Source organism: Benincasa hispida, chromosome 1 (assembly GCF_009727055.1).
Source record: "Benincasa hispida cultivar B227 chromosome 1, ASM972705v1, whole genome shotgun sequence".
Lineage (NCBI taxonomy): Eukaryota > Viridiplantae > Streptophyta > Magnoliopsida > Cucurbitales > Cucurbitaceae > Benincasa > Benincasa hispida.
Window position 1 is genome coordinate 80,129,505 of NC_052349.1, and position 17,551 is coordinate 80,147,055.

Here is a 17,551-nt window from a genome sequence, read left to right on the forward strand (position 1 = left end):
ACATAGGGATTGTTGTCATTAATGTGTTACATTTGTGATATATGCGACCGGTTTTTACAATTAATAAAGATTGTGTGTTTGTACAGGAAAGTAAATTGCGGTAGAGTAAAATTGTGCAGATAAACTAAAGTTGCGTTAATAAAATAAATTGCGATGAAAATAAACTCAAACTAATGTGATACAAGATACAAGATACATGATATACATGATGTTGAGTTCGAGACTGACTGTGAAGTTTATACAAAGGATCGTGGAATGCGATGACAAGTCTTTATGGATGAATCAGAAGGAGAAAGAATAATTAGTACAAACGTCGCAAGTTTGTTAATTACGTTAAAGATGTAATTAAGGTTTCGCTTTCCCTTGGCATACACCTCTCGGTGATCGCCCGCATTCTCATATCTCTATGGTGAAACAGGGATGAACGTGGTGAACGCAAGGTTGCTTCCATTTCTAGAAGTACTTCTTGCTTTAGTTAACGCATTCTTTCAATCCTCTCTCGATAGGCGGAATGGCATATTCACTTATGCTCTCACAGGTGAAGATGCCGTCTAGCATGCCTTGACTAAACTTAATTATTTCCTTAACCCAATTAATTTACTTGTTTAATTCTTGCTAATTACCCATGGGATTAAGAAAACGTCATGGAGAAAATGAATTATGGTGAACGGAAATAGACAGAGAAATGATCATAGAAATGATTATAATATTCAATACTAAGATTAAGCGTCTGATACATGGTGTGAATGATAGAGCTTAAGAAGATGAGTACAAGTGATGATAAAGAGATAGAAACAAATACAGAAGAGTATTAACGTCTTGACACAGATCTGAACGGAGGTTTTGCTTGCCGACGTGTGGAATGGATGAACAGAAGAGCTTCCCTCTCAGGCTTGCTCGTCTGGTAAAGGTGACCTTCGTACAGAGCTTCGACGGCGGGGATCGAAAAGATTCTTTGCCCGGAGACTCACCTCTCGGCCTTGTCTCTTAATTCTTCCCGGATCTACTCTGATTAGTCGCTCAACTAGTCTCTCTCTCAGATCAGTATATACACTTTTCTATGTATTCAAGCATTCTTGTATATCTTTCAATGGAATTGCAGAAACTATTTATAGGCGAAACTTTGACTCTTTGCATTGTGGTCCCCACTTTATTGTTAAGGCAGATCCTGAAATGGTGGAGTAAATATTCCTTCTGTTACGCAATCAATCCCGTCATAAATGCACACCTGACAGCTGTACACATGTCTGAATCCTCCGCAATTGCGTTGCTCTTTACATATTCGATCGTTTGCCCGCATGCGGTGTTATTTTTTATTACCGCATGCGGTTGAAATTTCGTTGATCGTAAAGCTCTTGATCGATTGTCGCATGCGTCGTCATTGCGTTGATCGTCTCTTTATTCCTGAATGATGGGATGGGCACAATGCGACGTAGATGCGTTGTTCTTTTTATCTTGAGCCTTGAATGCATGTGGTGACTTGATTTCCTGCAAAACAGACTTGAAATATTCTTTTCTACCATCACAATGGTGTCAGTGGGTGTATTGACGACAATTTATAATTCTCACATTTCTTAGCTAATTTCTATACAATCGACGCAACTTTCCTTTCTTTTGGCCGCAATATCTAAATAAAACAGTATAAATAACTTGTATTTCTACAAGTTATCACCTCACTCTCTCACTGGGCTGAGAGAGTTTGGTTTGGTGATAGGATCATAAACCAGTTGTTCATTAGATGATCAGTAGGGACTTGAGGAATAAGACGTAATCTCGGGGTAAAACAGATATTTGACCCAACCGTGAAGGGTCGATTTGCTGATTATGGTTAAATCATGTGGACATAATATATCTACCGTGAGGGGAGTGCAACTATGGGCTTTAGTGGAATGACTCATTAGTTAACGAATGAGGATTAATTTGGTCTAATGAGTTTAGCCAATTAATCTCGGATTGTTGAAGCCCATGATCTGTAGGTCCGCGAGGTCCCCCTACTAGCTCGTAACGGACTAGCTCTAGAATAGCATGATAAATTAATTTGAAACGTTCAAATTAGAATTAAGGGAATTAGTAATTATACGAGATAGTTTAATTTTGAATTAAACGGAATGTGAGAATTTATATTTTTAAATATGATTTAAATATATAAAGATAGATATGTGTTAAAATTAATTTAATATTTGATATTAAATTAATTAAGTTTTATTTAATAATTAATTTATGAAATTAATTAATTTTTCATTTTTAAAATCAAATAGATTTTTAAATCAAATTTTTTTTTTGGGATAAAATTGAAAAAAGAAAAGAAAACTAAAACACAAATGGAAAAATGGTTTTTTCCATTATCCATCACTTAACTAGCTCACACATATAGTAACCATTTGGCCTTGTCTTCTCCAAGCATGAGCTGTAACTCATGCAGCTCTTCTCTTTGCATGTTGATTTGCAATATAATGAGGAGATTGGAGTGAAAATTAGGCATGCAATCTACAGAATTTTGAGAGAAAATTTGGTTTGAAGAATGGTTATTCAACAAAGGTTGTTGCAGTGAGCTATTCTCCTTCATCCCTTGATTTAAGCTTGTTTTGAGTCCCACTACTCAATCTAGAGTACAAGAGAATAGTGGAGAAGATCTTGAGGTGGTCTACAACAAGATATGGAGAAGATTGCAGCTGGAGAAGAAGCCTTGAAGAAGTTCTACAAGAGGTATGTCTTGAAACCCCTTTTTCTGCAGAAGCATGCTTTACATTATATCAAAATTAGTGAATTTGAATGCTTAGATGATCCCTGTTCTTCTGCTGCAATTGATACAATCCTACACCAACATGGTTGTACAATTCAGACTCAGATAGACAAGAGGGACAACACAAAATATTGGAGAACCGAAAGAAGTGGTAAGGGGAAACCCTCGTTTGGAGCAAAGAGAGCAAAAAGAATCGAAAGAAGCGACAAGATAAAGGAGGAACGACAGTGGCGTTCAGAACGGCAAGATGAAAGAGGACGAGTTACGAATCTAGAGAAAAACACAAATCTAGACTACCCAACATACCTTGGTCTAGATCTACGAAGGATTTCTTCAAATCTGACCAAAGAGAACCACAATGGCAGTCGATTGGCAGGAACAAAGAAGAGGAAACTCCAAAACCCACCAGGAACGATGCCGATCGGGAACAATGGAAACTCTAAGGAGAAGAGATGGAAGGAAACAAAGCAAAATAATCAAGCGCTGATAGGAGTAAGGAAAACGAGGGAGAGTAAGGAAAATAATCGAAATAGGACCAAAATAATCGAGTATCATGTAACATGCTCAAACAAGTTTTGAATTCAAAATAATAGAGTATAAAGTAATTGAGCATCGAGTATGACGTTGATATGATCAAGTATACACGTATCGATTGCAGGCGTATCAAGTGACCATGAAGCTGAGTATCGAGTGAACTTCAAACGGGTTTTGAATTCAAAATAATCGAGTATAAAGTAATCGAGCATCGAGTATGACATTGATATGATCGAGTATTCACGTGTCGATTGCAAGCGTATCGAGTGACCATGAAGCTGGGTATCGAGTGACCTTCAAATGTGTTTTGAATTCAAAATAATCGAGTATAAAGTAATCGAGCAACGAGTATGACGTCGATATGATCGAGTATACACGTGTCGGTTGCAGCTGTATCGAGTGACCATGAAGCTGGGTATTGAGGTGTAAAGATGTCCACGGACGGTGCGGGGCGAGGATGCCAATCCCCAACCCCGTCCCCGCTCCCCATTTCATTCCCCATGGAGATCGGGGGGGGGGGATCGAGTTCCCTGCGGGAATTTTTCCCCTGTTACTTTCTCTTTTTTTTTTTTTTTTTCTTTTTTGTTCTTTTTTTGTAAAAAATCAATTAATCTAAATCACCAATGTGAACAAATTTTAATTAAATAATTAACTTTATTGTTTATTATGTTAGTTGCATGAAAATTTGAATTTAAAGATAAACTACTCAAATTTTGGCATAAAAATACTAATAAATTTCTTTTAGTAGAAATAAATAAATATAAATCAAATTAATCACATATATAATCTAAATTTAAATATTCAATTTAAACATATTCATTATCTTTCCCAATAAAGACATTAGATAACTATACTAAATAAATAGGTAGAAATTAATTGGGGCGAGGGTGGGGACGGGGACGGGGAATGCATTCCCCATCCCCATAGGAAAATTGGACATCTCTAATTGAGTGACCGTGCATCGAGGAACGTGTGACAAGCCATCGAGGATCGAGTAATCGAAGTAAAATAATCGAGTGCTAATAGGAATATGGAAAACGAGGGAGGTAAGGAAATAGACCAAAATAATCGAGCACTTAAGGGGCGTTTGGAGCCCCAAACATAGCCTACCTGCCCAACTATAAATAGGGGGCCCAAATGCCTTCTAAAAGTTACGATATATAACTAAAATATTCACAAACATTTAGGTCCCGTTTGGTAACAATTTTATTTTTTTGTTTTTGTTTTTTAAAATTAAACCTGTGAAAACTACCTTCAAATTTCTTCATCTATTATCACTTTTCACCAATAGTTTAAAAAACAAACCAAATTTTAAGAACTAAAAAAAGTAGCTTTCAAAAAGTTGTTTTTGTTTTTAAAATTTGGCCAAAAAAATTAAATGTTTGTACTTAGGAAATATGCAAATCATGTTAAAGAATGTGGATGAAATAAACTTAATTTTCAAAAAGAAAAACCAGAAAGGAAATATTTACCAAACGGGGCCTTAGAAACTACCTATGAAAATGGAGACACGAAATTTGCAAATAACTTTGGACAAAAATTTGAATCATGAGATCGTCTACGATCATCACTTGATTTTTATTTGAAAATTTAAGAATACCACTTTTAGAATAGTTTTGAAATGTTTATGACAATTTATGGATAATATTTTACCTATAAAAGTATAAAGATATTTTTTTTTTGAAGGAAAAGATAAATTTATAATTGAATTTGGAAAAGGAAAATTGAAAGGAAAGGAATTTGTGTCGAATCCACGACAGTTCGTGAGGCGGACCGCATGCAATTATTGTTAAAATTCACCGGTGGGGAACGCGGATGGAGCTGCGTAGAAGTAGTAAAGTAAATAAATAACAGTGAGAGGGGCAAATTAGTCATTTCGGTATCCATTGGCTCCCCTTAACTGTCTCCAGCCTTCAATGAGTTTTGAGACGCATTTATAAACAAGAAAAGAACACCATTCTTTCGCCTCATTGCTTTCCGCAATTCGTCTATTGGTTTTCTTTTCCATTTCCTTCTCCCGAAGACCTCTCTCTCTCTCTCTACTCTCTGTTCTCTCTCTATAAGAGGTAGCTACTCCCTCTCTCTCTCTCTCTCTCTCTGATTTCTCATTCTGATTCCCAAATCGAAGTCTGTAAGTTGAATCATCGTCATTGTGATCAAACCTTTTCTTTTCTTTTTCTTTTTGTTTATGTTGTTTGTTATTCGGGAAATGGGCATTTGGTATTGATTGCCAAATGTGTATTGGGATCTGCGTGTTTCTTGTTTCCATTTGGATCCGTGAAATGGGTTCGGTGTTTCTTTTAGTTTTATGTTTGATTTCTTGCCTGCTAAGCATTTTCTTGTTCCGATTATGTGTGTTGGATCGAATTGAGGTGATTCGGATTTAGATCATGGGATGTGTTTTGAACGTTGTTTTTGAAATTTGATTTTAGGTTTGGGAATATTCGGGGATCTGATCTGTTGTGTTGTGATGGTTGGTTCTTGATCAGGGATGTTCTTTTTGCTGTTTGTGAAGGAAATTGAAGTTCTATTGATTATGATCTGGGTTTTTTTAGATTAGTTCGTTTCAGTTTCTTCAGCAATGAAGCTTAGTAATGAATAATAATGCACTTCTGGGTCTGTTTCTTTCCTCCTTTGCTACTTCTTCGCTACTATAACTGCCATGGAATTGCACTGTTGACTTAAGTTTTTTAGATCTGCAACTTTTGAATCTAATTTCCATCTATTGAAAGGTTCTGTTTTTGTTTCTTCCATTGCGCTAAGAGTTTCCAATTCTTTTTTTTCTTTTTTTTTCATATGTATAGTTTAATTTTTTTTGTTCCGGTTAGTGATTTTATGTTCTGAATTTTTTTCTTGTGTAGAAGTTGGTTTGACATGGCTACACACACTCCTAAGAACATCCTCATTACTGGGGCTGCTGGATTTATTGCATCCCATGTTGCTAACAGACTCGTGAGAAACTATCCTGGCTACAAAATTGTCGTACTTGACAAGCTTGATTATTGCTCAAATCTGAAGAACCTTCTTCCATCTAAACCATCTCCCAATTTCAAATTCGTTAAGGGAGACATTGGCAGTGCTGACCTCGTCAATTATCTTCTCATTACTGAGTCGATTGACACAATTATGCACTTTGCTGCCCAGACTCATGTTGACAACTCGTTTGGTAATAGTTTTGAGTTCACGAAGAATAACATCTATGGTACGCATGTTCTTTTAGAAGCATGCAAGGTCACTGGCCAGATTCGGAGGTTCATCCACGTTAGTACAGATGAAGTGTATGGAGAGACAGATGAGGATGCTGTTGTGGGAAACCATGAGGCTTCCCAACTCCTCCCAACGAATCCGTACTCTGCGACAAAAGCTGGAGCTGAAATGCTTGTGATGGCCTATGGTAGGTCATATGGATTACCTGTGATCACAACCCGAGGAAACAATGTCTATGGACCTAATCAGTTTCCTGAGAAGCTAATTCCAAAGTTCATTCTTTTGGCCATGAGAGGCCAGTCTCTTCCAATTCATGGGGATGGTTCTAATGTTAGGAGTTATCTGTACTGTGAGGATGTTGCTGAGGCTTTTGAAGTCATTCTTCACAAAGGAGAGGTTGGCCATGTTTATAACATTGGGACAAAGAAGGAGAGAAGGGTTATAGATGTTGCCAAGGATATATGCAGACTATTTTCAATGGATGCAGATGCGAGCATCAAGTTTGTAGAAAACAGACCGTTTAATGATCAGAGGTATTTCTTGGATGATGAGAAACTGAAGAACTTGGGGTGGTCGGAACGTACGACGTGGGAAGAAGGGCTGAAGAAGACAATTGAATGGTACACTAAGAACCCTGATTGGTGGGGTGATGTCTCTGGGGCTTTGCTGCCACATCCTAGAATGCTAATGATGCCTGGTGGAGTTGAGAGGCACTTTGAAGGGTCTGAAGAGGGAAAACCAGCTGCTTACGCTTCAAGTAATACAAAAATGGTTGTCCCAACTTCTAGAAATCCAGGCTTTCCTCTCCAATCATCCTTCAAATTTTTGATATATGGTAGGACAGGGTGGATTGGCGGCCTTCTTGGACAGCTATGTGATAAACAAGGCATTCCCTATGCATATGGCAAAGGGCGTCTGGAGGATCGAGCCTCACTTTTGGCAGATATTCAGAATATTAAACCAACCCATGTTTTTAATGCTGCAGGAGTGACAGGCAGACCCAACGTTGATTGGTGTGAATCTCACAAAACAGAGACTATTCGAGCCAATGTTGCTGGAACCTTAACTTTAGCAGATGTTTGCCGGGAGCACGGGCTCTTGATGATGAACTTTGCCACGGGCTGTATATTTGAGTATGATGCCAAACATCCAGAGGGTTCTGGTATTGGATTTAAAGAGGAGGACAAGCCAAATTTCATTGGTTCCTTTTATTCAAAAACCAAGGCCATGGTACATATTCAGGGGAACTTGCATCCTTACCACACTTCATCTTACTTCATCTTTCTATCGTGTGATTATTTGACTTGCTAATCTTTATTTCCGATCACAGGTGGAGGAGCTTCTGAAAGAATATGATAATGTCTGCACCCTCCGAGTTCGGATGCCGATATCATCTGACTTGAACAACCCACGCAACTTCATTACCAAGATTTCTCGCTACAATAAGGTGGTTAACATCCCAAACAGCATGACCATCCTCGATGAGCTTCTGCCCATTTCGATCGAGATGGCAAAGCGTAACTTAAGGGGCATCTGGAACCTCACAAACCCTGGCGTTGTGAGTCACAATGAGATTCTCGAGATGTACAAGAAATACATCGACCCTGAATTCAAGTGGGCTAACTTCACACTCGAAGAACAGGCTAAGGTAATTGTGGCCCCCAGAAGCAACAATGAGATGGATGCTTCAAAGTTGAAGAACGAGTTCCCAGAGATGCTCGGGATCAAGGAGTCGTTGATCAAGTACGTCTTCGAACCAAACAAGAAAACCTCTGCCTAATAATTTTTTATCTTTAGAACTTAGGATTCATAATTGCATTCTCATTAGTTATATGTTTATGGTTGTCACATTTCATCTATGATGATGATGTTTCATTTTCACTCATAATTAATTGTTATTTGTTTCTGCTCTGGGCTGCTATAGAAGGTGAGATTAGATTCAATCCACCTGATGATGATGTATTTTAGTGTTTTTTTTTCTTTTTCTTTTTTCTTTTTTCTTTTTTTGGTCCTGGCTCTATTAAAAGTATTATTTTAGGATACCAGAAAACTATAGTCTGCATTGTGCCGAAGAATAACTGCAAGTTTCAAATCCTATGAATGAATGGTATCAATTTTTGCAGATTATTATTGTTATTCCTATTTTTCCAAAAGTTCCAATATTGTTTCACCTCTGCTGATAATTGAACATTTTATTTGGCAAGTTTGTGGTTGTATTCCGTTTGTAAGTATCCAAATCTAATATACAGTTGTGGCTACGTTCCAAAAACAAGATTTGTCCAAGCCTAATTTTACTTTTAAATAGAATATTACTTTAATTCTGAATTTAATCATGTTTGCATGATTATAATAATGGGATTATCTATGAGATGACGAAAACGAATCATAAGTTGAGATATACAAACTGAAAATGGAATTTTACGTTTGTAGTATATAACCAGATTAGTTACTTTCTGTTTTGATTATCTGTTGTCAAAGCAAGTTGCTATTATGAAATTGATTAATTCTCTCTCCTTTTATTTAACTGACATTTGTAATCACATGAGATTAAAGAGAAATAACGTTAAACTTTCACCACTCGTCAAAGATTATCATCAATTTGTGAAACATTCTCAGTTTAACGTTTATAATTCATTTATATGTACTGTCTTTTATTTCTAGGAATCGTGATCCTGAATTTCAAGTTAATGAAAGCATTTTCTTTTTGCTTTTTTTTTTCCTTTGGAAAACTACAAATGAATTTTGGTATAGGTTGCTCGTAGTTGTTTAAATTGTAAATTTGGTCTATGTAATTTAAAGAAAATTAAATTTTAATTTATATAGTTTTAAAAATTAAAATTTAATCCTAATAATTTGGTTTATACGTGTATGTGAAGTTTATATGTTTATAGAATCATATCCATGTTTTAGGTGTTTTGGATGTTTTGGATGCTAAGTTTATATGTGCAAGGATATCTAATAAAGTTTTTTTTAATACAGAAATAATTTGTTTTATGATGATTATTTTTGTTTGAAAATTTTTTTATTCAATAATTATATATATATTTTTAATAAACTATATATTACACTTTATTTTATTTTTTTTAAGCACACATGTATTGTTGGGAGTTTTGGGACAGGGGTTTAGGGTTTACTTTTGGATCATGCATTTCATTTTTTTTTTTTTAATTTAAGCAATCATTTTACAAATTTATGCATGTGACACTTCTTGTTAATTCTTTATTTAACATTTTTTTATAGTTTTTTAAAATTTAAACATTTATGTGTGTGACAATTTTTTCTCAAAAGTGTTTTTACACACAAGATTGCTTGATTTCTTACATAATAAAAATGATTTTATTAATGTTAATACTATAAAAACGACTATAAAATACTATGAACTAAATAAATAAAAAAAACCAAGAATTCGATGTTCTAATAGAATTTATGTACTTTTGTATCAACAAAGGTGTTTTTATCAATGTTTTTGTGCATCAATTTAAATATAAACATTTATTGATATTTTATATGTATTTTTAAATTAATATTATTTTTAAGCTTTAAATTAAGGTTTTATTAATGGTTTTATGTCAACAAAGGTGTTTTTATTGACAATTTTCTGCATCAACTTAATACAAACATTTATTCATGTTTTACAACATTTTGAAATTAATATTTATTGTTAAACTTTTAATTAAGATTTTATTGACGGTTTTATGTCACGAGCGTCGACAAAAAAAAAAAAAAAAAAACTCGTGTGTCAACAAGGCCCAAATCTATAGTAGTCATAATTTAAAGTAATAGTTGTTGGAGTTGGTCAAGTGGCCTCCATTAAAGGTCGTCAGAGTTGGTCGCAGCCAGTGGTTGTTGGAGTTGGCTGTTGGAGGTGGTCATTGGAGTTGACCATCGGAGGTGGTTTCTGAAGTTGGCCGTTGGAGGTAGTTATCAGAGTTGGTCATGTCATCAAAGTTGGTCATCAGGGGTGGTTACCAGAGTTGAGCAATGAGGCATCGATGATGACGAGGGCTGAGTGCACTATTGGTGGACATGATATAAAATGTCGGTGACATACGAAGTTGACCTCCCAAACAATAAGTTGATTTCCTATCTCATCTCATCTCATCTCATCTCCTCACCCCAAACACCCCTTTAAATATTTCCTTTAGTTAGATAAAATTCTCAAAAAAGACTTGTAATTCAACTTAAAGTTAATTTCTAAATCATGTGTTTTCCTTGAAATCACTTACACTTTTAGTCTCTAAAATTTGATTTTTGTTGCATTTGAGTTTTCTTTCGAGTTTTCAAATTCAACAATTTCTATGCTTGAGGTGCATTTTGGTAGCATTCTTGGCAGCATTCTTGGCTCCCTTAGTTTTTCTCATCGATTACTAATGACTAGTTGATGTGACATATTTCTTAGTCTCCCAATTAGTTTTTTATGAATAATTGACCAAAATGAAAAAAAAAAAAACCTCATTTAAAGACTACCAAATGTAAACTTCAAGGATAAAATTAAGATTAAATGACAAATTTGGTCCCTAGGGGTAAAATTAACATAATATGAACGTTTAAAAACTAAACTTGTTAAACTTGTGATTTAACCTTAATTGTAGTTTTTTTTGTTAGTTCTTGAACTCTAGTATTTGAAAGTATTGCACAGTTCAAGTGTTTGCTTATTTTGTTCATGAACTTTAAGAAGCGACTCCATAAACTTTCAATTTTATGATTAATCGATCTTTAAACTTAAAATGTCTAATAAGGGCTTAAAGTGTCAATTTTGTAACTCATAGGTTCTCAAATCATTATGCTAACACGAGCATAACTCAAGTGATATAAACTTGTATTATTAACCTCATAGTTAAACATTTGATTCTCTTATCTCACATATTGTAAAAAAAGAAATCTTAAAACATTCTACATTTTAATAATACATAGACTTTACTAATTAAAAAAATTGAAATTTTAGGGTATTATTCTAGTGGGCACAAAATTTAATTTTATATCATATAATTAATTAAACTTTAAAATTTTTGAATAAGAAGGTATCAAGACTTGAAATTAATTTATTATAAGTGGACCAAGTGATTACCGTTATTAGCGAGTATTTCAATGAAAAAGAATTGCTAACTCTTTTTCACGACGATAGGATGTTCAAATAATCCAAACTATCAAATTCAAATGGTAAGGGTTTAATTTTATTTTTGAATTGGGTTAAATTTTTTCTATTTTTGTTAGGTGGGTCTCACGTTGAATGACTTGTTTTGGATTTGATCCAATCCAACTCAAATTACATATATCTATAATATATATAAAAGTACGAACGTGGAAAGAAACTTTTTTGGACAATTCTACTTTCGCATATTTTTAAAATACTTAACTTCTACTCTTCCCCCTATTTCTCACGTTAACTTAAAACTCCACTAAACCCACCATTCATAAAAATCTTTTACATTTCTCAAATGCCAAAAAAGACAAAAACCCAAACGTTTGTCTTAAAAAATATTTCTCATTAATTTGTTATAACATTAAAACATTTTTAATATAAAAAGTTGCTTATTTCTTTATAGAATGCCAAAAGTTTTAGACTTCACCGAATTTTTGTAACCATATCTACTTCGAAAAGTATAAAAAGCTCTCGTCTCAATTATTTTCTACAAAAAGAAAACATTTGTGTTTGTCAATATATTCTCTCATTTGTGCTATTCTCTCAAAAAGTTTATAGATTTAGTGTATGTTAGTGCTCACTAACATAACACAAGATCTATACTGTTGAATAATTTTTTTTTATTCTCATTCCTTTCCCTCTTTTTATTCAAACGAATGGAATATGTACTATAACTTTTTGGTACTTGTTCAACCATATCAACAATAAATTCTTTATCGAAATGCATATCAAAAGCCTTATGTATGTTGATGTTTGGACAATAGCCACCGCGACCGATGGTGATGACTTTGTATATAGCAAATGATGTTCTATAAAAAATGATGAATGAGGAAGTGTTGATTGTATTATTATTGTTGTTTTTGTTGTTATTATTTTATGTTTACAATTGCTTTATAAAATTTAGTTTTCAATTTTATTTTATTTTGTTTAATTTTATGTTTTTAAAGTTTATTTTTTATGTTCAAGAAAAAAGTGAATATGAAAATTTTAGTAAAGAGAATTAAAAGAAAACAATATACAATATTTTAAAAAATAGACATACATATAAAGTTATGAAAATATATTAAAATAAAGTCATAAAATTCAAAAATACCATGTATGCAAATAGTTTTTAAGTTGCCTAATATAGTTCATTTTAATATAAAAAAAAAACTATTCATATATATATATATATACATACATATATATATATATCTATACATACATACATACATACATACATATATATATATGTATGTATGTATCCAATAATAAAAAACAATTAAATTGAGAAATTGAGAGAAAAAGAACTTAATATAATATCAATATTAATATATTCTCTATTTATTTTTTTAATTTGAATATATCTTGAAATGCACTTTCTTTGAATATATACCATCAAATGCGTTCATAAAATTTAAAATAATATTGTTTGTGCATGTGTACGTAATTTCAAAAGTTAATTTTTTAAAAATATTCTTATAGAATTAAAACTAACCATTTAGATACATTTATAAATTTGAATACAAAAAATCTCAAATTATCCTAAAAAATAAATGTTATGTTATACCTTGATCACCTTTAATTATAACTAACGAGGGTTTTTTATTTCATACCTCAATTGACATACTGTTCATACTATCGACCTCGAGGTTTGAGGTTCGATTCTCCCACTCTACACTTTAATTACAATACCTTTAAAAAAGAAAGTTAAAATATAGAAAGTTTTTTGTAATTAGTTTATAAAACTTCAAAATAAAATTTATGAATCATCTTCGATTATAATTAATTATGAAAGTTAAATAACTATGCAAACTTCTTCTACCACTGCAAACACGATAAAGAGTTATCTATATATTTTTTTTCCCTAAAGAAAATACATGTCCTACTTCTAATTTTTCTTCTCTACCTCTAATTTTTTCATTTCATATTCTAATATAATAAGTGTAACCTACTAAATATTTTGTACACACTGTGCATTGTGGAGTTTGTGTTGTTCCACAATATATATATATATATATGTGTGTGGTTATAAGTAAATTATATTATTGGGTCAACATGAGCATAACTCAATTGATATATTGTTTGTAATATTGACCTCGATGTTAGAGGTTTAATTTCCTTATTCCACACTTTAATTACAATACATTTGCAATATATATATATACACACTATTGTAAGTATAAACAATTTAATATTGTTAACTTCATAAAATAATTGAAAATGTCACATGCAAGGAACGTGTTAAAATCTATTATTAATAAAAGAATAAATTTTTTTTCTTAGTCGTTAGGAGTGATGAATTTATGGATTTTTAATGTTTTTCTTGTAGGAAATGTTTATCTTTGTTTAAAGTTTGGAATATATATCATGAATATTTGTTATTTAACAATTGAGTTTTATGAGATTTTAGATAAATTTAAGTATTATAAATTAATGAGACAACATAATAACAATCCGACAATCCAATCCATAGTTGGAGATTTTATTTGAATATTTTGGATTGCCAACTTAATTGACTCAAATTTTTGAATTGAACCAAAAAAATCCTACAAACCCAATTCAATCTAACCCATATACATCCCAAAAGGAGGCTGCTGAAATTTCCATCATGTTTTAAACATGTCACAAAATCTAGCAACATTTAACCTTGTACCATACAAACTCGTGTTTCACGTTGAAGAAACCAACAGTTCTTGATTTCAATAATAATAATAATAATAATAATAATAATAATAATGAATCGAATATATCTTTCCAAGACTAAAATCAATGAGGACGATTCAATGGAAGAATTATCTCTAATTGGGATAGTATGTTATGATTGGGAGAAGCAAATTTAAAATACTTTTCGAAGTTGTTTGAGGTCTAATGAGTTTTTATTGTAATGTAATCTAAAACTCATATTTGGATTGAGGGTTTAGGCTTGATTTGTAATATCAAATTCTTTTTGTTACTATAGTTTTTCATCCTACCCTCTTTTCTACCATTTTCATCGCTTCACGATCCTATTTCCATTATGCCACTACTTTTTCACACATTCCAATATTCTTCCGATTTTTTTGTAATTCTACTAATTACGTTCTAACTTTTGAAATAGCCTCATAATTTCTCTAGACAGTAGAACAATACATGAAGAAAAGTAAATTATACAAATTTCTGATAAAGAATTTCTACTAGTTTAAACTATAGGCTTTGATACCATCTCAAACTAAATTTGTAGGGTATCTTTTTCATTAATTCTCATCAATTTGATTACAAGCCTTCTATAAAAGTTGCATGTCTTGTATAAATACAAATAGGTGAAGCTGATGTAATTGACTAATTAAAAGCAACAAAAAGAGAAAAAAAAAAAAAAAAAACTAATTAACATGAAGAAAAATAGACGACAAATTAAAATAATCCAAAACAAAAACACTTGTACGAATTGACCTCTTTTTTTTCTTTTTTTTTTTTTTCAAACAAGTTTTTATTTATTTATTATTTTGCCTTTTGAAGACGTGACATACCTAATTGGGCTCATTTTTAATTGAATCACTATTCATTTTCTCCTCAAATTTTAGGTTTCTCCTATATATGTTTCTTCTTATATTATCAAAACATCATATAATAAAAATAATCAAAGACCACGTTTACCCCACTAAAAACGTATTATATCAATGCGAATAAAAAATGGGTCTCATTTAATTACTTTTGGTGTTGTTTACTTGTGTTCTGCATTTGTATTGATACATGAGCCCCACATCCAAATCTATATTGAAATAGCGCAATCTGATTGATGAATAAAGAATACTAAACCCGATTGCACTTGAGAATTACGTCCTATCGTTAACGTTGCCGCTATATCATTACGATTACCATCATTGTTACTGTTACATATGAAAAATTATCAATTTTGACATCTTTACTGTTACCGTTACCATTATTCTTATCGTTACTGCTTGATCCTCAGAGGTAAAGTAGAGAGTGTTTATAGTAAGTGGGAGCGGGACGTGTGTTAACACATCCCACTGTCTCTCTCCTTAGTTTGTAATAAAGTTTCAGACTCTACCTTGAGGCACCTTTGCTTGTGTCCCCCTACAGATGATATTTGTATGATTCTTTACTTCAAACTCCAGAAATGGATAGGGTTGCTTTAGTTTTTTCCCTAATCGGCTTTTCCCTACAGTTAACTCATTGGGACGAAACTTTAGAATCTAAAATGAGGGGTTACACTTACAAGAAACTGTTAAACGAGTTTAACAATTTATGGACCGAACGATGGTGACTAATAGTAACGATAACAAGGAGTTGTTCCGTCTATTGATTGAGATAGTCTCATTTTAGGGAAGGGGCACTTGATGACCCTACGGTGACTTTTGTTCTGTCTCACTGAAGCATCATTGCAAAATAGATGTCACTTATGGTGCATTAGATTTTTTTGCTAAATCTTGATTGGTTTTTCCAAATGGGTTAATGAACAATATACCAATATCAATAATTTGTATGGTTTAAGCAGCTTATTAATCATGACTTATGCAACTTTAAACTTGCTTGCCATCGACAAACTTACTGACAAAAACTATACAACTTGGAAAAACACAATCAACACGATTTTAATCATCGATGACCCTCGTTTTGTTCTTATGGAGGATTGTCCCCCTATTCTTGCTCATAATGCTACTCGAAACGTTCGAAAAGCATACGAGCGATGGACACGGACAAACGTGAAGGCTCGAGAGTATATAGTGGCAAGCCTTTCGAAAGTCTTGGCCAAGAGGCATGAGCCCATGCTCATGGCCCGTGAGATCATGGAGTCCCTAAGGGGGATGTTCGGACAACCGTCCGCACAACTCAGACATGAAGCTCTTAAATTCATCTTCAATGGCCGTATGCAAGAAGAGGCATCTGTTAGAGAACATGTTCTCAATATGATGATCCACTTCAACATGGCAGAGTGAATGAGTTCGTCATCGATGAAGCCAGTTAGGTTAGCTTCATTTTGGAAACTTTACCTAAAAGTTTCCTACAGTTTTGTAGTAATGCTGTTATGAACAGGATTGACTACAACTTGACCACCTTGCTCAATGAGTTTCAGAATTTCCAATCTTTGATGAAAAGCAAGGAATAAAATGGTGAGGCAAATGTTGCTTCATCCTCTAAGAAGTTTTACAGAGGTTTGACCTCTGGAACAAAGTTTGTGTCTTCTTCTTCTAGCACCAAAAAGTAAAAGAAGAAGAAATGTAGAAAGGGGAAAGCTAGCCTACCAGTTGTTGCCCAGAGAGGCAACAAGGCCAAGGCTGCCAAAGGGAATCTGTTTCCATTGCAACCAGCAAAGACATTGGACGAGGAACTGTCCCAAATACTTGGTAGAAAAGAAGAAGGCCAAGCAAGGTAAATATGATTTTTTTTTTTTTTTTTTTTTTTTTGTATTGGAGACTTGTTTAGTGGAGAATGATGATTATGCCCGAATACTTATTCATGCGCCACTAACCATGTTTGTTCTTCATTTAAGAAAATTAGTTCCTAGTGGCAACTGGAAGCTGGGGAGATGATGATGTGTGTTGGAATTGGGTATGTTGTCCCAACTACAGTAGTGGAAGGACTTCGACTTTGTTTACAAAAATCATATATTATATTAGATAATGTATTTGAGTTCCAAGTTTGAAAAGGAACCTTATTTCTGTAAAGTGCTTGTTAGAAAAATAATACTCTATTTCTTTTAATGTAAATAAAGTATTTATTTACAAAAATGGTGTATATATTTGTTTTGCAAATATTAAAGACAATCTTTATGTGTTAAGACCATTAGCAGCTAAAACCCTCCTTAACACAGAAATGTTTAAAACTGTGATAACTTAAAAGAAAAGACTTAAAATTTCTCTTAAAGAAAATGTCGGTCTTTGGCACCTAAGGTTAGGACACATCAATCTCAACAGGATTGAGAGATTGGTTAAGAATGGACT

General features: G+C 33.1%; 1 protein-coding gene across 3 annotated transcripts; it reads left to right on the forward strand.

The window, feature by feature from the left end:
- The first annotated feature begins 5,189 nt into the window (after positions 1–5,189).
- On the forward strand, positions 5,190–8,626 carry LOC120083958 (trifunctional UDP-glucose 4,6-dehydratase/UDP-4-keto-6-deoxy-D-glucose 3,5-epimerase/UDP-4-keto-L-rhamnose-reductase RHM1). 3 transcript variants are annotated; one of them, XM_039039866.1, is made up of 3 exons: positions 5,190–5,343; positions 6,139–7,714; positions 7,815–8,264. In XM_039039866.1, the coding sequence occupies exons 2-3, from the start codon at positions 6,152–6,154 to the stop codon at positions 8,262–8,264; spliced, it is 2,013 nt and encodes a 670-aa protein (XP_038895794.1). In that variant the 5' UTR covers positions 5,190–5,343; positions 6,139–6,151. The 3 variants fall into 3 exon arrangements, with proteins under 3 accessions (XP_038895794.1, XP_038895801.1, XP_038895805.1); XM_039039873.1 differs by having other exon boundaries at positions 5,210–5,343; positions 6,142–7,714; XM_039039877.1 differs by lacking the exon at positions 5,190–5,343 and having other exon boundaries at positions 6,152–7,714; positions 7,815–8,626.
- Positions 8,627–17,551: the final 8,925 nt, after the last annotated feature.